Source organism: Sinohyriopsis cumingii, chromosome 8, assembly GCF_028554795.1.
Source record: "Sinohyriopsis cumingii isolate HCF-2022 chromosome 8, ASM2855479v2, whole genome shotgun sequence".
NCBI classification, from domain to species: Eukaryota; Metazoa; Mollusca; class Bivalvia; order Unionida; family Unionidae; genus Sinohyriopsis; species Sinohyriopsis cumingii.
Window position 1 is genome coordinate 84,789,049 of NC_142968.1, and position 25,266 is coordinate 84,814,314.

At 35.4% G+C, this 25,266-nt stretch overlaps 1 protein-coding gene across 2 annotated transcripts in view; it reads left to right on the plus strand.

Annotated features, from left to right (window-relative positions):
* The window catches only part of LOC149794034 (uncharacterized), a 127,088-nt gene that overhangs the window by 52,101 nt on the left and 49,721 nt on the right, over window positions 1-25,266 (plus strand). For both annotated transcript variants that reach the window (XM_089967977.1, XM_089967978.1), the window contains exons 4-13: window positions 1,893-3,085; window positions 5,482-5,640; window positions 7,382-7,521; window positions 9,792-9,992; window positions 11,783-11,930; window positions 12,717-12,808; window positions 13,375-13,556; window positions 15,428-15,623; window positions 17,491-17,616; window positions 19,372-19,502. In XM_089967977.1, coding sequence (XP_089824103.1) covers window positions 1,893-3,085; window positions 5,482-5,640; window positions 7,382-7,521; window positions 9,792-9,992; window positions 11,783-11,930; window positions 12,717-12,808; window positions 13,375-13,556; window positions 15,428-15,623; window positions 17,491-17,616; window positions 19,372-19,502 — 2,568 coding nt within the window. The remainder of the gene's footprint in view (window positions 1-1,892; window positions 3,086-5,481; window positions 5,641-7,381; window positions 7,522-9,791; window positions 9,993-11,782; window positions 11,931-12,716; window positions 12,809-13,374; window positions 13,557-15,427; window positions 15,624-17,490; window positions 17,617-19,371; window positions 19,503-25,266) is intronic.

Below are 25,266 nucleotides of genomic sequence, written 5' to 3' on the forward strand. Positions count from 1 at the left end.
TTTACTATGGTATCCAAGAGAGGGTTGGAGGGAGATACGTTAATTTAATATCATTTTGGTTCATATTTCGTTATGACTTTAAAGTTCGTAGTTCAGTTTGCCTATGAAGACAATGAAACCTGTTATCCATGGAACTAAAGTGATTCTCAGTACTTCACTTTAACAGCCAGATTCATACATGCCTAAACATATGGACTGGCTACAAAACCAAAGTGTGCGGCATAATTTGTTACAGTATCAAAAGGTTCATATGCTTGTTCATAAAACGTGACAATGAAGAACATACAAAGATTTCAGTTGCTTTGTGACTGCTACAGTGGCCTAGTGGTTAGAGCATCTGCTGCCTCAGATGCAGGAGGTCGTGGGTTCAATCCCCAGCCGAGTCATACCAGAGACTTATAAAAATTGTACTAACAGCTGCCTCTTTTGCCGCTCAGCATTAAAAGGTTAGTGTTAGGACTGGTCGTCCTGGTGTCAGGATAATGTGACTGGGTGGGACATCATGCTACATGTCTGTGGCATGATGCCCCAGTGCTAGACATCACTATAAGCTGCCACAGTGTAGACATCGTAGTGATATGACTGAAAAATTGTTAAAGCTAAATTAAAAATCCAAATCACACACACACAGTTGCTTTGTGTACTTCTATTGTCTACCAAAGTACACAAAAGTTAAGTCCATTTTGCAGCAAAATTAAAGGACACTGAGAAAGTCTAAGTAAGTGTACAATATTTGGAGACACATTCTTGAAGCCTGCAATAATTGAAAAATAAAATGTAATTACCATCAAAAGGGTTTGTCAACAATAGCAAGCCAGCAAAGTCAAGGGTTTTAAAGTTTAATGAAGCTTACATTATTTATAGATAATAGCTGGTTAGTCATTACATTTCAGAAGTATGAGTACGTTACTAGTTTAACAGAAATATTAACTGGAGCTCTGCAATACAGTGGTAGTGCAATGCAGCGGAAGTACAATGCAGTGCAATGTTAATACATTGCAATGTATTGGTAATAATATGCAATGCAATGCATTGGTAATACAATGCAATGGTAATACAAAGCAATGCAGTGTTAATACAGTGCAATGACAATACAATGCATTGCAGTGCAACAGTAATACATGTACATTGCAGTGAAAATGCATTGCAATGCAATGGTAATATGATGCAATTATGTGCAATGACAATATAATGCAATGCTGTGGAAATACAATGCAATGCAATCATAATACAGTGCAATTCAGTATAATGGCAAAGCAATGCAATGGAAATACAATGCAGTGCAATGATAATACAAAGCAATGCAGTGTTAATACAGTGCAATGACAATACAATGCAATGCAGTGGCAATACAATGCAGTGCAATAGTAATACAATGCAGTGAAAATGTAATGCAGTGGTAACATAATGCAATTATGTGCAATGACATTATAATGCAATGCAGTGGAAATACAATGCAGTGCAATGGTAATACCAAGGATCAGTATTGCAGCCTTTATCTGGTTGCACTTAATGGGCCTGTCTGCATTTTGCACACCAAAGCTAATTTGCTCTGTCCTTCTTTCCAGAGTTCATTCATTATTCGTTGAAAATCATGTCAAGATCCAAAGCCCATACCATTTTACTTAGTTGAGTTCACTTTCAATACAGCTTGGGATGGAGGTTTATCTCACACTAAAACTAGGACCATGTGACCTACCCATCTAGAGTTCCTCCATTTTGATTAAAAGAATAAAAATCCATTTTTTGTTTCCATCATGTATTGAAGTCTTCTAAGGCATGCGTCCTTGCTATCATGTTATGCAATGATTTAAATTTTTCAAAAATAGTTTTGTAGTACAATTAATGGCAATAATTTCCTTGATTGCTTCTTTCTTTCTTTCTTTTTTTAGAGAAAGCATCAGCGAACAAGCTGCTGAAAATGATTGGATTAGGTCCATGTTTAAAGGTGCTGTCTCCACACCCATGCTTGGCATGCAAGCTCTACCCCTTATCTCCCCAAGTTTTAGTAACGGCAAACCACTGTCAAGAACTCAGGATTTCCAGAGAGTTTCAGTTCCAGATTTTCAGCAGAGTTTACGCCAAAGCCAGGACTATGAGTTTGATATTCAAAGTAATCCAAGTGTTCGTGCTAGTCGAGAACAGCTTGATAGTGATTATGGTAGTAATCAAGACTTTGAAACAAACACCAACATATATCATGTGACTAATCAATGTGGAAACGCAAGGCGTCAGTACAGAGACTCAGGAACTATTCAGGAGCAGCATTCGAAAGAAGAAGATAGTACATTACAAAGAAGTATTGAACAGTTAGATGAGGATGGAAAAATAGAATATAATAACCAGCACATGCATCATGGGAATGCTGAACGAGATGATGAAGAGAGGAAATTGACCTATGATGGACAGTTTCACAATGCAGAACATTCCTATCCTGCTGTTGGTCATCAGCATATCATGTGGCACCATCATGTTCCATATGCGGCTGAGCAACCATATGATACTGGCATTCATGGTAACCATGGTTACAGTAACCAAGGGCAACAAGAATATTATCATTACAATTCGCATCAAAATCAATACATGGGGCATGAGAGGAGACCACAGGTCAACATAAATGGTCGGGAGGAAACAGAGGGTGGGAATGTCGAACAGCAAAATATTTTTGATCAGCAACATCATTACCATGTTCACCATGGTAACATGGGTGTCTATAAAGACGCCATGCAGCATCCACAAGCTAGGGGAGATAACTATGGGTATCATATGGGTATATATTCTTCAGCAGCATATGCTCACCATACAGATCAAGGTTTTTATACAAATCCAAGCATAGCAGAGACTCAGACTGTTCAATCCCACACTAACAGTATTGGATATAATGCACCTTCTCAACAGGAGGCAGCTCCTCAACAAGCCAACTCTTCAGTGAAGAAACAACAAACAGATTTTGCAGAAGGCTATAAGGTGAAGTACAAGAAAGGGGCCAGAGAAATACTGGGGTCTGAGGAACCAGAAAAACCAGCAGAGAAAACTAAAGAGAACAATCCACCAAAGGATGTAGAAGCAGAATTTTTTCAACAAGGTATGCCTTCTGCATTTCTAATGTATACAATTGGTAGATTTGCATTTGTTACCCATAAGTTTGTGGCATATGCAGTTTTCCCTTCCGTCAGATGATGAAATTGCATATAAGGGAACTTTTGAAATCCTGATAATTGACTTTCCCTTTTGCTTGGTAACACTGTATAGACAGAGAAAGTTTAATAATACAATTCCTCTTTAAAACAGAGTGTATTATCTGCAGAAACTGGTTCTATTATAGCAGGTGAAAAGGATTTGTTTTGCAAGATTACTGAAATACTTAATTTGTCTGACATCAATAGCTCTGTACTGACAGTCCTGATAGACTGTTTGCTTCTTATCTCTGATAGATTGGCCCATCTATTTTGCTGCATGAGACCGTATTAAGAATCAGACATGAATTTTTAGGAAATATTTCAAGATGATTAGACCCCAGTATGTTTCAGGCAAGATAGTCATCTGAAATTAATTTTCACAGAAACAGTTTTCACCTGGCTTTGTGGGCCTGAAGTGGCAGAGTGGTCTAAAGTGCTCACCATTACAGATCATTGCCATCTCACCTCTGTCTGCGTGGGTTCGAGTATCAGATTCGGCCAATGTGGGTATGTGAGAAAGCTTGCCAGTAGCTTCTCTTCTTAGGTCAGTGATTCTTTCGGGGGATTTTTTACTTTTAATTGACACCATATAGCCATTAGTGTGGTGAGGTGCTGTTAAATGCTAATCCATCTATACATACATCTGTCCATGTCATTGTCCTGCCGGCTGGCAGGTAGCATACAGACATTCATACATGACTTTGTATACATACATACTTGCAGTTGCATCAGTTGATAACGGTAGGAAAGATATCCATAGGTCAGAACTTAACCTTGTGATCAGGCCCAGTCGCGTTTATTTCTGCATAAACTGTACATCGAACCAGCTTATACTAACTTCTACAAATAGAGTCACATGCAAAGTAACTAACGTAAATAACGAATCAAAAAGCATGCACGCTGCATGTCTTTAAAATGAAGTAAAAATGGTGGGTTTTATGTTTTATTTAGAAAATTGCATAAATTGATTTGTCAGAATCAAACAACAAATCTTTGTAGTTTTTCTGAACATGAGTAATTCTTTTACTAGATTTGGTGAAATATAAGGCTGGGGAAACTCAAAATCTACCATGTGGAACATTGGGGTTGCAGCACTTTCACCACGGCTCATTACAAATGAATTTAATAATAAAGGTTAATTGATATAGGTGTGGGAGAAGTGAGATTCAAAGACTAACATTATAACAATTGGACTCACAGTACTACGGTGTAAAATGCTGACTCTGATAGTTATAATGTGGGGTGAGTGGGTGGGAGATAGATCCTGCTTCTCCCCCATTTCTCCCCCATTGTAACTGTCAGGGACATCTTGCTCTGTTTGACTATGGGACCTCCTTCGCTATAACCATTTACCAATAATCCTCATTTCATTTGTAAGTAGCCCCTTAGCAAGTCTAAACAGTTAATGAACACTGTTTAAAGAATAAAAAATTGGTTGTTGTTGTTGTTGTGGGGTTTAACACCATTTTTCAGGACAAGATAGGCTATACATGGCAGCCAGTATTAATGGTGGAGGAAGAACCCTGGAAAACGTCGGAAAGAACCACTGACCCACGAGAAGCTACTGGCAAACTTTCTCACGTACCGACGTTGGCTGAATCCGAGATTCGAACAAGCGCAGACAGAGGTGAGATGGCAGTGATCTGTAACGGAGAGCACTTTAGACCACTCAGCCAGTCGGGGCCCCCAAAAAATTGGTTACTCACATGTCTGGAAAAAAAAGATTCATCCAAGACTCATGAAGGCATCATATCATATCACTTTTCTTAATTAAATTGCATGTCAAACAAATAACACATCTTTTGCTTTGAAAATTTAACTTCTACCCAAAACACATGTGCCAATTTAGAGAAAATATTAAGACCATGCTGTTAAACGTTCAGAACCTTAGTTCACCTACCATTGTTAGAATTATTTGTTTTGATGCTGTCATAGCTATTATATTACAGATGGAGAATCCCCTGTTCTATAAATAGCTATGTAGCAGGTATCCTCCACAAGAATTCATATGGATATTCTTCCTTTAGTCCCTGTAGCATTCCTGTCCCATGCTTATTACCCTGGTAAGAGCCATGGATGGGGGGATTTGAGTTAGGTTTTTTGATACATACACATCTCATCTTGTGTGCATATGAGGAGTTTCATAAAATACATTTTTTCTACTAAATAAAATCTGCCTTTGTGATCAAAATCTAAAACCCAGCCTTTGTGATCAAAACCTAAAAATGTGATTCCTTTTCAGAGTCAAAATGTGTGAATTTTTTACTTGACAAATTCATCTTACAATGTTTTACTTACGTAGGAGATGGAAGTGGTGAAGGTCAACAGGTGGCCCAGTTACAGATTCTCTACAAGGCACGAGGTCGTAAGGTCGAAGAGTTAATGAGAGACCTCGAGGACCTCAAGCAGGGAACTGCAAGGGAGATTCGTATCCTTAAACATCAACTGTCTGTTGCAAAAGGTTAGCATAATTATATCCTAGGACCGCTAATTAGGAAACTGTCTTGGACCACTACTTATTAAACTCTCTAACCAGGGTTCGTTTAATAAGGGAGCAATTTTGTGGTAAAAATACCCCACCTGTCCATCCTTTCAAAATATGGGTGAATTTTCTGAATGTAGAAGAGACTTTAGAAAGGTAGAGCTTGAAAATATGCGTAATTTATGCATTTGATTGATTTCTGGGCATGACCTTTTAGAAATAAGATTGTGAATCCTGCCATTGTGCGTCTTAGAAGAGATCCCATCCATCCATCCATCCATCCATCCATCTGTAGATTTTGAACCTGCACTATTTCAGTCACAAGTTTAGCATGTTAACCAGTTTGACACCATTCCTCCTGAAGTTGGTTTATAGCATATAATCAGATAGATTGATCAATCTGGAACACCTATATGCTGTAAAAAATAATACAGGGAAGTGTGTATAAGGGGAGACCACATCTTTTACCAACAAAATATGGTTTAGCAAGGTAGGTGATCTATCATTTGAAGTCATCACATTGACATAAAATGTTGATCCTTGCTTGAAAATTCTTGGTTTATTTTTGTTGTTGTTGTTATAATAGTGTGCATTCCAATTTAGTGAGACAGGTTCATATATCTAGATTGCCCTAAATTATTTGCAATAATAATATGTCCTTCTGTCACTGAGTCCAGTTGTATCCTGGTAAATAAGATTATTTAGTGTTATTAGGTGATGTTAGAGTTGGGCAAATAGATTGTTCAGCTCCACAGTACTTTTTCATTTATATCGTGGATTGTGTAAAACATGAACTTGTTTGGTCAAGAACTTTATTATTTTGAACATTTGCATACAGACGAGACTCAAGTCTGTCTTGCTAGTACAAGTAAATTTTCTTATATTAATATATCAAGCTAATAGTTTAAAAAGGTAAGGCTACTTTTTATATATAAGTATTATTATTTCTTGGCTTTTGTTATCATCAACATTACAAAACTTTCTACCTACAAGTGAATTTGTGTACATGATATGTTATTAATGAGCCATTTTTATTAAAATTAATATAAGCAAAGAAATAACAATACAAAGTATAACCAGTGGCTGGATAGGCAATTAGTAATTGTTGACTGGAACTGGTTGATCAAGAGACGAGTATGATTTTGTAAGATTTGGACCTTTAAGATGGTTATTTTAAAAACTGTTTTCAAACATCAGTACAGGTGTGGTGTCTGAGCTGTATATCAGAACATTTGGGCATGTACAATATTTGACCAATCAGGCATATGTTCAACTAGAAGTCTCATGTCAGAGACAAAATGACAGCTCAATTTAGTATTCTGGCACAGGACCTAAACTCATTTTATGACTGCATTAAACATGTTTAGCAAAATTGGATGGTTATGGTACTCCAGTGCCTTCTAGTGATCATAAGGTTGGAGAGTGTGTATTTTCCTTGGTGTAAAGTGACCAAAACTGCAAACGGACCCTAGATGTTGATATCCGACCATGACAAATGAATCCCTCAACTGGTAATGATTTTACAGCTTGGATAACTTGTGCTAGCAGATTAGGTGGCTTGCTAAAGACATAACACCAGTGACTAGGGTTAGACTTGAACCCAGGACCTTTTCATCCATAGATCCAACCACTTGGCATCTTCTCATTAAAATTATGTTGCCAGATATGAAATGAATGATGATTCTTTGTGCATACCTTAAAATACTTTGTCTCTCCATAGGTGAAAAGGAGGGCCTTGAGACTAGCCTGAAGAATTCACAGGGCTTGCTTTCTGAGTCCAATTCTGAGAATGCCCAGTATGTAGGCAAATTGAATGCAGCAGAAGCACAACTGGAAGGCCTAAAGAAGGGCAAGGAAGAGGTAATTCTTTGTTGCCTCTTGTACAGTAATGAATGTAGAACTAAACAGCACTAGGCTAGCAGTAAATTTATTTGTATTTTCATTACTAACACATCATAGACCCAAGTGATATTAAGAATTTATTGGTAATGAAAAAGTGTTATCACATAACTTTATTGAAGCATTTCCATTTCAGTTTAATAAAAAAAAAGTAATATCAGATTTGATGATATAATTTTTCAACTTTTATTTTGTGTTTCTTGGAATTATAAAGTTTCTTGAAATTATAACGAGTACCTAAATATTATGAGGTTGAATATTCTGGTGCCAACAAATATACAAGTATCAATTCATTACCAGTTAAATTCAGTATTACTAAAAATCTTACTTGGTCATGTCCATCCATGTGGTTGATTGTACATTGATACCTATTTGGTCATGTCTGTCCTTGCTGATGACAGTACATTGATACCTATTTGGTCAAGTCCATCCATGCAGATGACTGTACATTGATCTTGTGGCGCTTGTTAGAAAGATTACAGAAAACCACACAGTTAAGACAAATTAAATTTTACCAGTGTTACGGAATTGTGCATTATCTTTTGAATTCATAACATAATTTTAATTTATATCACTGGAGACCACGAAGTTAAATTTTAAATCTTTAATTCAGTGGTTAATATTATTCTGAAAGTACACGTATAGAACATCATAACAGTTTCATTCATGACAAGACTGTTCGCTAAGGTGAAGTCAGCCGCTAAGCTCGTCAAGAATGACATGTAGGAATGGGGGTCACAAACAAAACATGTGAGTCAAAGTGCAATTGCCCTTTGGAGAACTATCCCACGTGCTCTAGCATTTGATTGGTTCAGTAAGATTTAAAGGTCAAAATAGGACTGTTTGTGTATGTTAATGACAAAGCTATTGTGAAAGGGAATAATATGATTCAAATTATTCTAGAAATTACTGTGAATCAGAGATTGTTTATTTGAAACACAAATGAAAGTATATAATGACCATACGCACCTCTTTATTTATGACCGCTCCAGTGGCCTAGAGGCTAGAGTGGATGCGGGAGGTCATGGGTTCAATCCCTGGCCGGGTCATACAGAAGACTTATAAAAATGGTACTAACAGCTGCCTCGCTTGGCACTCAGCATTGAGAGGTTAGTGTTAGGATTGGTCGGCCTGTTGTCAGGATAATGTGACTGGGTGGGACATTATGCTACATGCCTGCGGCATGATACCCCAGTGCTAGACATCACTATAAACTGTCTCACTGTAAACATCATAGCAATATGACTGAAAATTGTTAAAGCTATGTAAAAAATCCAGATCACACCCACCCATTTTATGTTCATGGGATATAGCCAAGTGGATAGTCATTGATTTAAACAGTCAATACTTTATGATTATGCAGTTATAGTCAATATTTAATTAATTCAATTGGATTATGCTAAATATTTAAGGACATCTGTGATATTCTTCATTCATGAGATTACGTTGAAGTAACATCATAAAGTTAAGTAGTGTTATTATGGTAATTTACAAGCACTTTTGAAGCTTTGTTCATCATACTGTTTCCAGATAAGTGATGAATTTGATTGTCCAATTAGGATTACATAATAGGGATTCATACACTGTAAGTTATTTTTAATTCTTTCACTTTGCTTGATTTTATATTTTATTGAAATAAATTTTTATTTTGGTAAACTTGAATGCTTAATTGGGTTTGACATAATCTTGTTACTTAAGTTTAAACTCCTAGACATAACACTAGCTTATTTGTATCCTTATGTAGATGACCTAATTAGACATTAAGCAAAAACACTAAGATAGACAAATAAAATTTGGTAGATAACCTATAGAGATTTCATAGAAATTTTTCAAATGGATTAGTCAGCACACCAAAATAGGATGTAAACCTGTCAATATGCCTGCTTTGGGTCGATGTAACGGTACCTAAACTGCCGTTACGACCCTGGCACAATGTTTATTATTGCTTAACATTTGATGTGCATTGGTGTAACTTGTCTAATTGTTTTGAATTTTGTATTAAAACAGTTTGCATGCTTTTTTAAATGAACTTAGAATTGTGTACATTGCATATGTTTATAAAATTTGTCTAGCTGTATAGCTTGACAAAGCTCACCAAGTATAATAATGAATACTATATGAAATATGCACTCACACAATGTTTTTCTCATGATACATGGTTAATGAGTTTTCTTAAGAAATGACCAGAAATATATAAATATCTAAAATGATTTTCTTTAACTTATTTTTAGCTTATAAAAAAACTCCAAACTGCAGAGACAACTATAGAGAACCTGACTCATCAGTTGGAAGAGCTCGGAAACTCAGAAACTCTGACCCGTGCACGGCACGATCATGACTCCATCATCAGTGGGCTGCAGCAGAAATATGAAAAAGAGATTAAGATCTTGAAAGAGAAGTCTGATAAACTGAATCAAGAACGACAAGAAAAGGTACACTAGATGAACTAAAAATATAATTTGTGAGGAAAATTTGCATCTTTTTTTTCACACCAAAAAAATTAGGGTTATCATGTTAATGTGTCAGTGTACAAAGACAGTTTTCATCTTTCATGATGTTCATTTATCTCTCATTGCCATAAGTTTTCTTTGCATTTATAGTTTATATACTATGACACGGCTGCATAAGTAGAAACTACTTCAATACCACAAACTGTTTCAGTACCAGAAACTACTTCACTGTCATGAACTACTTCACTATCACAAACTACTTCAGTACCAAAACCTACTTCAGCACGACAGACTACTTCACTACCACTAACTACTTCAGTTCACTAGCACAAACTGCTTCACTACCAAAAAACTACTTCAGTACCATAAAACCACTTCTGTACAGTACTTCCTCTCTTATTGAAACCATACCAATGACCTGTGTTACAAATGAGACTACCTTGTACAGTGAAATGTTTTGACAGTAGCCTCTCTCTCTGTCTCTGTCTCTCTGTCTCTGTCTCTCTCTCTCTCTCTCTATATACATATATATATATATATATTTACACACAGAAATATAGGCATTGAATGGTATGAAGCCACATTAATTTTAGAATTCAACAGCCATGCATGTATGTGTGTATGAATGTATGTCTGTATGTATGGTTGTATGTATGTATGTATGGTTGTATGTATGAATGTATGGTTGTATGTATGTATGTATGGTTGTATGTATGTGTGTATGGTTGTATGTATGTATGGTTGTATGTATGTATGTATGGTTGTATGTATGTATAGTTGTATGTATGTATGTATGGTTGTATGTATGTATGGTTGTATGTATGTATGTACGGTTGTATTTATGTACGGTTGTATGTATGTATGGTTGTATGTATGTATGTATGGTTGTATGTATGTATGGTTGTATGTATGTATGTATGGTTGTATGTATGTATGTATGTATGTATGTATGTATGGTTGTATGTATGTATGGTTGTATGTATGTATGTATGTATGGTTGTATGTATGTATGTATGTATGGTTGTATGTATGTATGTATGGTTGTATGTATGTATGTATGTATGTATGTATGGTTGTATGTATGTATGTATGTATGTATGTATGTATGTATGGTTGTATGTATGTATGTATGGTTGTATGTATGTATGTATGGTTGTATGTATGTATGTATGTATGTATGGTTGTATGGTTGTATGTATGTATGTATAGTTGTATGTATGTATGTATGGTTGTATGTATGTATGTATGTATGTATGTATGGTTGTATGTATGTATGTATGTATGTATGTGGTTTAACATAGATGGTAAAGAATCATGTGAATCAAATCAAGCCACAATAGAAATAAATTTAACAAATGTAAGGGAACCAATGGCTATACCTTCACTCTAATGGGAGGGGTTTTATACGGAGCTGGTTTTTAGTGAGAGACACTTTTGTGTTGTTATACCTTCATTTGCAGATAGCAAGACATATATATTACTTCTGCTGATAATGCCATCATCTATATCATGTACGTAATCATGACCTAGTGTCCTGCATACACCTGTTTTCTTCTGATACCAGAGCCATATGTGGAACCACGTAAACTTAAATATTGACATAACATGATATTTAAGATGGAGTAAATATGAAGCTTTAGAACACCACCAGCTTAGGATTCGGAACCACATACACTTTCATGTTTCAGAACTGGAACGTGAACCCATATTTTGTACAGGTGCAAAGTAAGCTTGTCACCACAGCATTATCCACAATTCATTTCTTTGTCTAGGACACTGAGATCAGCACATTGAAACAAAAACTGGCCAGTGCTGTAAAAGCTGCAGAGGAGGCACAAATATCTCGGGCAGAGACAATTAACCGGTTGACACATAGTCTGGAAGAGAGTCAGAAACGATGTAGAAACTTGTTAGAGTCCTGTAAGTATTCTGTGGATTGTGGTTGTCATGGTCCCTGAGGAGAAAAACTTATTTATGCCAAATTACAATTCAGTTAAATTATGTAGCAACTGGAACCATGATTTGTCATGCTTTCAAAGCATAAGCAAGTTTTATGTGGCTATGTCAGATGACTGTTTGAGATATATATTTACTAGAACCATGTTTTGTTTGAAAAGCAAGGCATTGAGTTGTGGATAGTATGTAGTATTCATTTAATCTTTTTCTCCATTCAGCTAGTGTCTTTCTTTGCCTCATATAATTATTGTTGAAGGTACTTTACTGGGTGCTTTATTTAGAATTTTCTCTTTTTGATTTTTTTTTCGGTCTGAAAAAAAAAACAACCATCATGTTACTTCAAAAAAGTGAGATTAAGATCTCTCAGATTAGCACATAATAGTATCACTGAGAAGACATGAGGAAAGGTAACATTTGAGTGATAGGGCTTGGAATTATGTAACAGAATGTTTCTTTATCAGAATAAGTTTTAGAAGATAGAGGGAAACATACAAGTATGTCAGTACTGGTGTATAGCATATTGGCAGGGTCAGAAGTGGGAGATGATAGCATATTAGGACTGCAACAGTAAATGGCCCTATGGAGAACAGTTATTACATGTATACAAAATTACAGTATTGTAGAATTAGGTTGAGGTGTACTGCATAAATGAGAAAATCACAGGCGCTTCCAAGATTTGCCTGTAGTTTACCTTGTATAATATAATTATAGCAAAGAATTTATTGCTTACTGAATTTTTCAATTCTACAGCTGCTTCCCAGGAAGTTAGTCAACTTAAAATTCAACTCCAGCAAGCTAGAGCCTCAAAATCCATTTCTGAAGAAATGTGTCAAAGTCTCCAAGTAAGAATTTAAAATATCTAGCTCTGATGGAATTATTTCCATTTCCCAAGCATTCTTTTACCTTTTGTTTTACTTAGATTTTTTTAAATGTTAAGGTATTTGAAAATGTTTGTCATAAGTCATTGTTTTTGAGCCAGTAGTCTATTTGTGTATTTAGCACTGATTGTAATGTTTACTTCCTTGGATTATTTCCATGCTGCTGTTGTATGTGGCTGTTAGACAGTATTGTATTCATCCTATGTAAGTAGAATCTAACTGGAGAGATTTGAAGAAATAATTCTGTTAACCCTTTACCTCCAAGCACCTGTCACTGAACTAAAGCTATGCATGTCTCTTGTAATATTGAACAGGATGTATATTGGCTTCAGAATTGGCGATCATTGTCATTGCTATGTACTAGTCTGTTGGGGCGTGTTACGTTAGCCTGTTGATTGAATGTATGTGAATATTGCTTTCATGTTTCATGCTGGGTCATGAATAGACATTCCTTTTGCAGAATTTCTGATATGTTCTTGAAAACAATGGACCATGTAGTATATTATATTTATTTTTTTTAATACTTTCAGGATGAAATAAAAGATCTAAAAGAACAATTAAGCATGTTTGAATCTGCCTCTTCTCTTGGGGTGCTAAGTCAGGGGCAGACAATTCATGGTGGAACAGCTCATGATGACTCTCTTCGTGATCTGGGAATTAAGAAGACACTGGACTTTGATTCTTCATATTCTTCAAATGGGAATACTCCAAAGTAAATAACTATACTACTTAGCTTGCATTATGACTGTATTGTAAATGCATCATTATCAGCACATACATGGACAACTTTTAGGCACTTTATTTGTCCCAGTAAGATCAGGATGTTGTTGTTGTGTTGTTCTTTTGGATTTAATGCCATTTTTCAGCACATGATAGGCTGTGCATGGTGGACAGCGTGTTTGGTGGAGAAGAAACTGGAGAAAAAAACCCAGAAGAATCACTAGGTTACAGGAAGCTACTGGCAAATTTTCTCACATAACCCACGTTGGCCAAGCCCAAGACTTTAACACATGCGAAAAAAGGTGAGATTTCAGTGATATGTAAAGGCAAGCACTGTAGACCATGCAGCCACGTATGGCCCCATCACATGATGTCAGGAGTCAGTTACTGGATTAACAATGTGCTGTGAAAATTAAGGCATCTGATTGTGTAATGACAGTCAAAACTGTCTAAAATTAATTTTAAAACAGTCTCCAAAGCTGATTCTGCACACAGCACTAGACAAATTCTTTTAATATAATTGCTGGTTTTCTTTACTTGCTTGTACAAATATATTATATTCTAATTTAAAGACAAATGCCATTAATATGCTTGCTGGTCCATTACTTGCTCCTTAAAAGTAAATTACATTCAAAGCAGGAATAGTTTTCTTCAGGGCTTTTCCATTTAAACATACATGGTGCCCAGGGAAATCAGTTTAAAAAAATAATATGCCAGGCTACTCTTATTATCCAGAGCTCATATGAACGTTATTCAGAATTCCTAGTTGCACCAATGGATTACTACTCCACATTAAAAATGGCTTCTCTGGGTCCCATGTATATTTAACTGGAACAGCCCTTACCAGTTAGTTTTAACTATTAAAGATATGATTTTCTTTTGCTTATATTTTCTATACTCCTTGATGGATTTATTTCATAGCTGGGATGTATCAATTATTAAGCTAAGAGAATTCATTTTGAGACACGGTTGTTTGCCCCTTTGACTTGTTACGGTCACACTCATAGAAGATTCAAGGTTTTGGTAACATATTTTTCATTTGCTTATATTTATTTACTAAGCCTTTGATGTATTTTTAGGATGAATCATTTAGATGCTAATACTAGACATTTTTGTGACATGCTAGTTCGACCATTGACCCTTTGGTGTCAAGTTTACATTCGTAAAGTGATGCATTGAATGTAAGCTTCACATATAGGTCCTGGCTTATTGGTTATTATTTAATCTTTCCTTTCTCCAGGTTAGAAATCTGTAGTGGCAGTTGATTATGCTACTTGCTGTACAGTATTCGAATCTATCATTATGAATTTTAGGACCTTGGCCCTTTTGATGTTCCTTGAAATTGTTTTATGTAAAATATGAATCTTGTTATGTCAGTCATATTGAATTGGAGTTACAAGAAAATAAGTAACAAATAATCCAAAATGGGAAACTTCCCTTGCAGTACCAAGTAAAATCTTTACTGTACATTACTGTATTTTGCTCACGTTCTATCTAGTTGTGCAATCTCTCTTGGATCTGGACATGAAATATATATTTGATCAAAATACAGGTGGGAAATGGCATGGTATTAGATGAGAATATTGATCCATTTAGGTGTGTACAGAAGTGGCAATTATTTTAGTGGACTATATGAGTGCATTGATAGATGTTTTTCCACTTCTCATCCCCTTCTGCTTTATGAATGGATTGTATTTGTCTGGCATTTACTATTACTGTGCATGCATGTATGCATTCATCATCTCATCCTTCCATTCTATGTTGTTTTTTTTGTTGACTTCTCTTGACATTACTAAAAAATATATTGTATATTGTGCGAGTTCCATTTTGCTGACAACTAGTCTTTTTGTGATTATTTCTTAGGACAATGACCTTGACCTCCAGCTCAGATGATGTTGTATCTAACTTGAAGTCAGAGTTGGAGCGGTGTCTAGTCAGTAATCGTCAGAAGCGACAGGAAGTGATGGAGATGAGAGATGAACTCCGAGCTGCCAGGAAGGAGGTGACTGAACTGAAAAGTCGATGCGAACGAGCAGAGAAAACTGTTGAGGAGCAAAAAGTATGAGTGCTTAGCTTTGTCTAAAAAATAATTAAAAAACCTGAGACAAATGGATTTATTACACTTTGATTAAAATATTAAAACGCCACTTGGCATTTCATCATGCCAAAATGCTGCTGAGAAAATATGTGACTGCTACCAGCTGTTGAGTTAAACCTTGATTTTCTTTCGATATGGAATGTACTGTACATAATTATAATAGAGACTACACTGTAAAGTGACTATTGTTTGTGGGATACAGGTATATAATGTAATAGAATAATTATGCTGTGAATTTACTATTTTCGATGGGTGCTGGTGTACAATGTAATAGAAAGACTGCAATGTGAATTCTCTATTTCCTGTGGAGTACCAGTATACAGTGTAATAGAAAGCTGCACCGAATTCACTATTTTCTGTGGGATATTGGTGTTAATGGAGTGTGGGGTACCTGTATTTATGGACTATGTGATACCTGTATTTGTGGATTTAATGGTTGCTACAAACCACAATTTCAATTCCTCGTGAATAATCATTTCTTCTCTGGAAACTAGAAGATCCCTGTCATGATCCATACTATTAAGTCCTGATCAAATTGCATGCGAAAACACAGAATTTGATTCCCATGAAAAGAAATGAGTTTATAGTATTTCACTATCAAATTATCATTTAATAGCATCATGACTTGATTTGGAACATGTGTTGCTAACATGCATTGATCATGACAGTGTCCTGAATTTGTGTTTATAGCATAAAGATTATGATGACTTGATCTCAAATTTGTGTTTATAGCATATATTCATGATCTCGAAAATTGTGTTGATGGCATGCATTCATGATGACTTGATCTTGAAAATTGTGTTGACGGCATGCATTCATGATGACTTGATCTTGAAAATTGTGTTGATGGCATGCATTCATGATGACTTGATCTTGAAAATTGTGTTGATGGCATGCATTCATGATGACTTGATCTTGAAAATTGTGTTGATAGCATGCATTCATGATGACTAGATGTTGGTTTTGTGTTGATAGCATGCATTCATGATGACTAGATGTTGGTTTTGTGTTGATAGCATGCATTCATGATGACTAGATGTTGGTTTTGTGTTGATAGCATACATTCATGATGACTAGATGTTGGTTTTGTGTTGATAGCATGCATTCATGATGACTAGATGTTGGTTTTGTGTTGATAGCATGCATTTATGACGACTAGATGTTGGTTTTGTGTTGATAGCATGCATTCATGATGACTAGATGTTGGTTTTGTGTTGATAGCATGCATTCATGATGACTACAACTTCAGTTACTTTGATAGCATATATTCATCATTTATCTTTAATATGTTTTGATTGCATGCTTCATGATGACAGGATCTTGAATTTCTTTGTTGATAGCATACATTCATCTTGACAGTATCTTGAATTTGTGTTGATTGCATGCAAAGATGATGATAAGATTTTGAATTTGTGTTGATGGCATACATTCATGATGACGTGATGTTGGTCTTGTGTTGATAGGATACATTCATCATGACAGCATTGTGAATTTGTGTTGATATCATGCACTCATGATGATAAAATTTTGAGTTTGTTTGGACACATTCATCATGGAAATACAAAATCTTGAAATTATATATTGATAGATTACATTGATTACAACAAGATCCAGATTTTGTGTGTTGATAGCATACATTCATAATGACTAGATATTTCAGTAATTTGCAGTTAACTGTGATCAGTTTTTTGAGCTTGAACTATGGCTTTTAAACAGAGTGCCATTTCCCATTCCAATATTCATATCATTCAGTATCTAGATTCTGTAAGATGATGGAGAAAAATTTGCCAATATTTAAATAATAACCATGTCTATAATTTAAATTCAGCGGCGAATTCAAGAGTTGGAGGAATGTATGAGACCAGGAGATAAGGTGAATGTGATAGAGAACAGACTGAAGAAGGATATAGAAAACCTTAAGAGAGAAAAACAGATTCTGCTAGAAGATCTAGAGGTAAGAAAAGTTGTAACATGTCAGATAGGTATAGGATAGGTAAATCTTTCAAAAGGATTAGAAGTCACAGGCAAGGACACACAGAGTTCTTGACTGATTTCTGCACTTCTCAAGTGGAAAGAATTGTGCATCAGAGACCTCCAGGATCTAATAGTGAAGATTCAGAGAAACATCGTGCCTTTTCCAGAAATTTTGAAATGGATGTGGATGCAGGTTTGTCTTCCCAACCCAGAAATGCTGAGCCTGTTTGCCTGACCTATATCAAACAAACATTTGGAAAGAAAGAAAACATTTCTGTGAACAAGTGAAGAATTGCTCTGGCAAAAAGGACCACAACTTTGAAGGCCTGTGAAGAGAAATGAAGAGTTTTCTCCCGTGGGTATGAGCAAAACATCTCTCCCAAAAAATCCTTGTATCACAAATAGTTAAATTCATCTTTATGGCTAATCAAGAAGTTATCTCCAGTTGCAGTCAAAAAGACTACACATTGCAATCAGCTAACATTTAAAGAAGAAACCAGTTTTTAGAGTCAAATATGGTTCTTTGATTATATTAATTTATTCATAATACATGCACACCCTCATAAGCACTCCCTTCTGTGTAGCCATAGAAGAACATGCATATCTACTCCAGTAAATAGTCAGTTGAGAGGACTTGGTACCAAGCCCTCTATGTAAGGGAAGACCACTTTTGTCTGACTCTCATCCTGACAAGTAGATGGCCATTTAGCACTTTCATTTTGACTTTCATTATGCAAAAGACAACCAAAAGAAGTCTTGAATGTTGTTTATTTAATTTAGGAGGATTGAATTTTCAAGGTAGCAGATGTACTTCAAATGTATGTAAATGTGTAAGTAATTTAACAAAAGCATATTTGAACTCCATTTGAATTTGAGAATTTGATCAATATCAGTGATGTGATTTTAGTAAAGCATTTAATGCATAGGTTAGTGGTCAGCATCCATTGCTTCATATTGATGAATCTCCTCCACCAACAGCTGTTTTTGTGTCATAGCTTATATCAGAGAAATAGCTCAGAGTTTAAATTTTATTGACATATTTGGTAGGAACAAAATCAATAATGATTTAACTTGGGACATGGAAATGTAGAAAGGCATATTGAGCTACTGTGTATTACAGGATGCAGCATTGCACTATTTTTTATTCTATGTCCCCAATTTTTTTACTCCTATGCATCCTCAGGGTGGGATTTTTCATCAGGCAAATAATAAAACTCCTGTTTGTTTTTCATCAGACAAAAGTAAAACTCCTGTTCATCCGCAGGGTGGGCCTTTTCATCAGACATAAACAAAACTCCCCATGCGATCATGTTATAAGCAATCAATGATTCAATTGTAATTTTTGTACAAGCTGATAAAAGTTAAGCTTATCTTTTTTGTAAATTTAATATGTTGGAACCGATCCATAGATTGTAGGTTTAGAATTAGGGAAATAAATGCATTGTTATACCTGCATAATGACTAGATATTGGCTCAGATGAGTTGGTTATAAAGAAAATCCCCCCCCCCCAACCTTTTAAGCTGGTTGTCTGCTTTGTTATAGTTGCTGTCATGGCCATCTTGTTAGACTACCATATCACCATCATGCTTGCTTTATTTAATGTGCTTTAATGCCAGCATAACATTATTGAGCAGTTAATATAACTGGTTGAGCACATGGGGATTTTTCTAATCCATCTGTAGCCTTTGTTTTAGGTTTTTTGCTGACATTTTCTCAAAATCTCTCATTTACTAGGAGATGAAGAAAAGATTAGAGGAGGTAGCAGCCAGTGAGGAGAGGTTAACAGAAATCAACCAGGAATTGAACAAGCAGATATCCGATATGGTGATAGAATATGATCAGGACAAACGTATGGCCATAGAACGGTAAGCTTTGAACAATTCATGGCTAGCTGAGTGGTTTAATGCTCACTCTGCATTATGCAATTTACTGTGTCTCCACTGCTTGCAGTGGGACATACTGATTTGGTCTTCTACAGCCATCTGGGTGCTGTTTAGGCATGTAAACACATTTCTGCAAAAACTACTTGTGTCCCCACTGCTTGCAGTGGAACATATTGATTTGGTCTTCTACAGCCATCTGGGTGCTATTTAGGCATGTAAGCACAGTTCTGGAAAAACTACTTGATTCAGACAAACCAAATTTTAAAGCATACACGAACGACATGATCACATTTTCATGTATATTTTTTTAACTTGTGTGCCTTGGGACATTTTTGACTGCAGACTATTGCAAACACAAATCCAGTTTGAAGTTTTATTTCATAAACTAGCTTGACAAATTGGAATTGTTTGCCCACCCATACAGTCACCATTTCTCCACCTTGAGTGGATAAACTTGCTGAAATTAGTACACATTTTATGTACACTGTTGTCTTTGTGGTTAAACTATTTTATGCTAAATTTATCTGACACCATACTAATATATGTAATAAGATTTCAAAATTGAACTTTATAAAAACAATTAGGTTAGTGTGTCATTTGGTCTTAAATTTGTACATGGCTTTAGAAAGGCAGTGATGGTCAGTTTCTGTGCATTCATTGTAATATGGGAAGATTTTTCTTCTAATAGGTAAGGTTATTGCCAGAACCATGTATTGATTAAAAAGTTTCTCTTATTTTGCATTAAATCGCTCCGGTGGCCTAGTGGTTAGAGCGTCCGCCTCGGATGCAGGAGGTCGTGGGTTCAATCCCTGGCCGAGTCATACCAAAGACTTAAAAAAATGGTACTAACAGCTGCCTCGCTTGGCGTTCAGCATTAAAAGGTTAGTGTTAGGACTGGTCGGCCTGGTGTCAGGATAATGTGACTGGGTGGGACATCATGCTTCATGTCTGCGGCATGATGCCCCAGTGCTAGACATCACTATAAACTGCCACATTGCAGACATCGTAGCGATATGACTGAAAAATGTTAAAGCTACGTTAAAAATCAAAATCACATCACACAGCACATTTTGCATTAACTGCTATCACTGATCTGACTTTATACAAAAAGATATAACAAAGTAATGTAATGATCTAATTAAGAAAACACTTAAGAAACCAGTAAAAAAAATGAATGAAATATTTAATAGAGATAGAAAAAAGATAAAATTATTTGCAGAGGATTTTAACTTCTGGAGGTAACAATTGGGTTCTTATTTACAGTAATTGCTTTGGATTATACACATACCCTGGGTGTGAAAGGTGAGATTTGTAATTCTCTGATTTTGGTGGTTTAGCTGTAGTGTCTCTTGGCTGAATTAAAAAAAGTATTTTGGTATAAATGTGTCTGAGCTTATGAAAGAAATTATTTATATGTTATCAGTCTTTCTTACACTAGAATTGTCCTGTAGATATTTACTGGCTAGGGAAATTATTTTGGAATTTATTTGTTGACAATCCTTAGCTTGCTTGCATAAAATATAAGCTGAGCCTTTTTTTCTGTTTTATCAGATAAATGTGAGTCTGTCACATTAACTGACACTGAGAACTTTCCAGTTTTGCATCCTAATAGGTTTATTTCTGACATGAATATAAATTTTCTTAGAGGCTAAATACTTTTGAATCAGTTTCTTTTATTTTATTTTATCTTTAAATATATTTTCATTTTTTTTGTAGTGAGATTCTTCTGGGCTAGATATCTTTGTAATTACTTTCACTAGTGCTTTAGTCAGTTGATTAAGATTTTGTTTACTTTACTGGACTATACTTCAACTGAAAACAATATACATGACATAATTAAATATCTCAGTTTCTGGTGAAGTATTATGTGGACCTTGTTGCCATACACTAGTTTCATGATGGTGAATTATTATGGGGACCCTGTTGTTATACAGTAGGGTTATTATGGCAATGTACTATGGGGACCTTGTTGGCATTCACTAGGGTCATGATGGTGAAGTATTATGTGGACCTTGTTGCCATACACTAGTTTCATGATGGTGAATTATTATGGGGACCCTGTTGTTATACAGTAGGGTCATTATGGCAATGTATTATGGGGACCTTGTTGGCATTCACTAGGGTCATGATGGTGAAGTATTATGTGGACCTTGTTGCCATACACTAGTTTCATGATGGTGAATTATTATGGGGACCCTGTTGTTATACAGTAGGGTCATTATGGCAATGTATTATGGGGACCTTGTTGGCATTCACTAGGGTCATGATGGTGAATTATTATGTGGACCTTGTTGCCATACACTAGTTTCATGATGGTGAATTATTATGGGGACCCTGTTGTTATACAGTAGGGTCATTATGGCAATGTATTATGGGGACCTTGTTAGCATTCACTAGGGTCATGATGGTGAAGTATTATGGGAACCATGTTGGCATACTCTTGCAGTCACAATGATAAGGGATTATGGGGACCTTGTCAGCATGCACTAGGATCATGATGGTGATGTATTATAGGGACCTTACTGGCATTCACTAGTATCACAAAGCATCTTAATGTATGAATCAAATTAATATATGAGGGCTTGTCATTGACAATACAAAATTAGTAAACAAATGGCATGTGTAAGCGATGTCTGTCACAATATAAAATTAGAAAATGGGTGGCATGTATTAGATGTCTGTCACAGAATGAAATCAGAAAATGAATAGCATTTATAAGTTATGACAGTCACAATACAAGATCAGAAAATGGATGGCTTGTATAAGATATGCCTGGCACAGTATGAAATCAGAAAATGAAGGAGTTTATATGCTTTGTCTGTGACAGTACAAGAAAAGAAGATGGATGGTTTGTGTAAACTTTGTGACATTATCAGAAAATGGATGGCATGTATAAATTATGTCTGTCACAGTATAAGAATATGTAAGCATAGTCTAAGACGGTATGGAGATCAGAAAATGGATGGCATACAACCACTAGAAGCTTTGTCTGTGGCAATGCTGAGAGCAGACAATAAATGGCATACTCTCAGTATAAGCTGGGTCTGTGGCAATACTGAGATCAGACAGTGGATGGCATACAACCACTAGAAGCTTTGTCTGTGGCAATGCTGAGAGCAGACAATAAATGGCATACTCTCAGTATAAGCTGGGTCTGTGACAATACTGAGATCAGACAGTGGATGGCATACAACCACTAGAAGCTTTGTCTGTGGCAATGCTGAGATCAGACAATAAATGGCATACTCTCAGTATAAGCTGGGTCTGTGGCAATACTGAGATCAGACAGTGGATGGCATACAACCACTAGAAGCTTTGTCTGTGACAATGCTGATATCCGACAGCAGATGGGATACACCCAGTAATAGCTATGTCTGTGAATATGCTGAGTTCAGACAATGGATGGCATACACCCAGTATAAGCTCTGTCTGGGACAGTGATGAGATCAGACAATGGATGGCATCAGTTCAGAATCAGCTACATCTGTTAAAACATTTACTGCTATTATATATTGTCTTGCCTGTGAATCATTAGATATGGATATCAATTTCCCAGCAGTGTTGGCAGCATTATCATCATTGTCAACAACTTTAAGATCCTTTGTGAATAATTTAGCAACTCACATTTCTTCTACATTAGTTTTTCAGCATTGAACTTTAAAAATGCGATAATTTTATGATATGTGTAAAGTTTATATTCAGATATGCTGTGAGTATAAACAGAAAGTTATGTCATCACAAGACCCCAAATTCGGCAGAACGATTGTTCATGTGTAATGCGGACAAAACTGTGCAGTTTTTAAGTTGTATAGTTTGTGTATCAGGTCTTCTCTAATCAGATGTATTTATCTAAGTTTGCCTCCTAGGGGATCTGAGATTTAGAATTAGCTTGATGTGCCCTCTTTGATATTTTTAGAGATGACTAAAGGAGGCAACTTTTTTCACCTGTGGTGTGTTCCCTGATCATGTTCATGCTGAGATCATGGACTTTTAAAAGAAATGGGGTTATATTCAATTAGACTTTACATTTTAAGGATTTTATGATATTTAGCCTTTGTCATTGTATTTATTCCTTTTTGGTTATGCCTAAACTTATTCAGCACTAATATAGCCTGGACTAAACTGATGTGATGTTAAACTCAACACACACACACACACACACACACACACACACACACACACACACACACACACACACACCCACACACACACACACACACACCCACACACACACACAACACACACACACACAGTGTTTATTTTGTCCTTGATACTATATGCAAATAACAACTAAATAATTTTGTATATTTCTGTGATATTTTTATTTTAGAACATGGCGGCCCAGTGTTTGCATGCTTTTTAGATGCTAGTATTTTAAGTAATGCATTAATAGGGTCATTCGTTGGAAATTCTTTAAAAAGTTGCTTGATATTCAAATACTCGCTCTGTGATTCATACTGTAGTTATATGGTATGGCAAACAGTTGTACAGTGTGTGTTGGGGAAGTGCAGTATCCAGTGCCTTCCATGTAACCAATAGGGTGAGACCAGGAGGTGTTCTTTCCCCTTTGTTATTTAATATATGCATAGATGAGTTTAATTGAAAATTGGGCCAATGTCACACATATACTGCCTGTCATTTCTTAACAATGTTTGTTGTTAGTTTTGCTAATATGTCATTGATAAGTCCTTCTGTCACAGGTTTATGGAAATTATTAATTTAAGATATGTTAACAATATGCATTACAGAATTATATCATCTGTATTACACAAAAATCAGTAGGCATGGTCTTTCAGTTAACTTCTTTAAAATTACCATCTCCTCCCCTGTACATTTTAATAGCCATGTTTTTGCATATGACAACAGTTACACATATTTGGGTCATATTTTAAAATCCAATGGGTCAGATGTGAGGATATGATAACATATGACATATATGTTTGTGCTCAAACAAACATGCATCTACGTAAATTTATGTATTGTTAATTAAATATACAAATTAGATTATACAAATATTATTGCTGCACAATGTATTGTGCTCCTCTGTGGACAGACTTTAGTGAATGTATGAGAAAAAAAACTAGTTATTGGTTATAATAATAGTCTTCGTTTTCTGTTAGGTCTTCCAAGATGGAACTGTGCCTCCAACATGTTTATAAATTATAACGTATTCAGTTTTGATGAAGTAATGAGAAAGTATGTATTCTCAATGATGACAATAATATATAATAGTAAGAACTGTATCTTGAAATCTCTGGAATTGTGACGTTCATTTAAATTCTCATAATTAGATGGAACAAATTACTCTTTAAATGTGCTGCATAATTTCATTCTTACCAATGCAGGGCACAGTCCATTGTTGTAGATGGGTCTGTATACTTGTATGTAAGATATATATATATACACATATATATATATATATATATATATATATATATATATATATATATATATATATATATATATATATATATATATATATATATACATACATACATACATACATACATACATGATGTTTCATGTCTGAAATACTTTTACTTTATATCTAATTTAGATATTTTGATTATTTTGCCAGAAATAAAGAATTCTTATATTATTTCATAGGGAGACTTATGTTTTATGGTGGCTGAGGATACTTTTTGTTTAGTAGCTGTTCATTATCTTTTGAAGTAGTAGCTCAAAATTAAATTAACAAGTTTAAGCCTGTGCAACATTATAACACAAAATGTTACAGAGATGTACA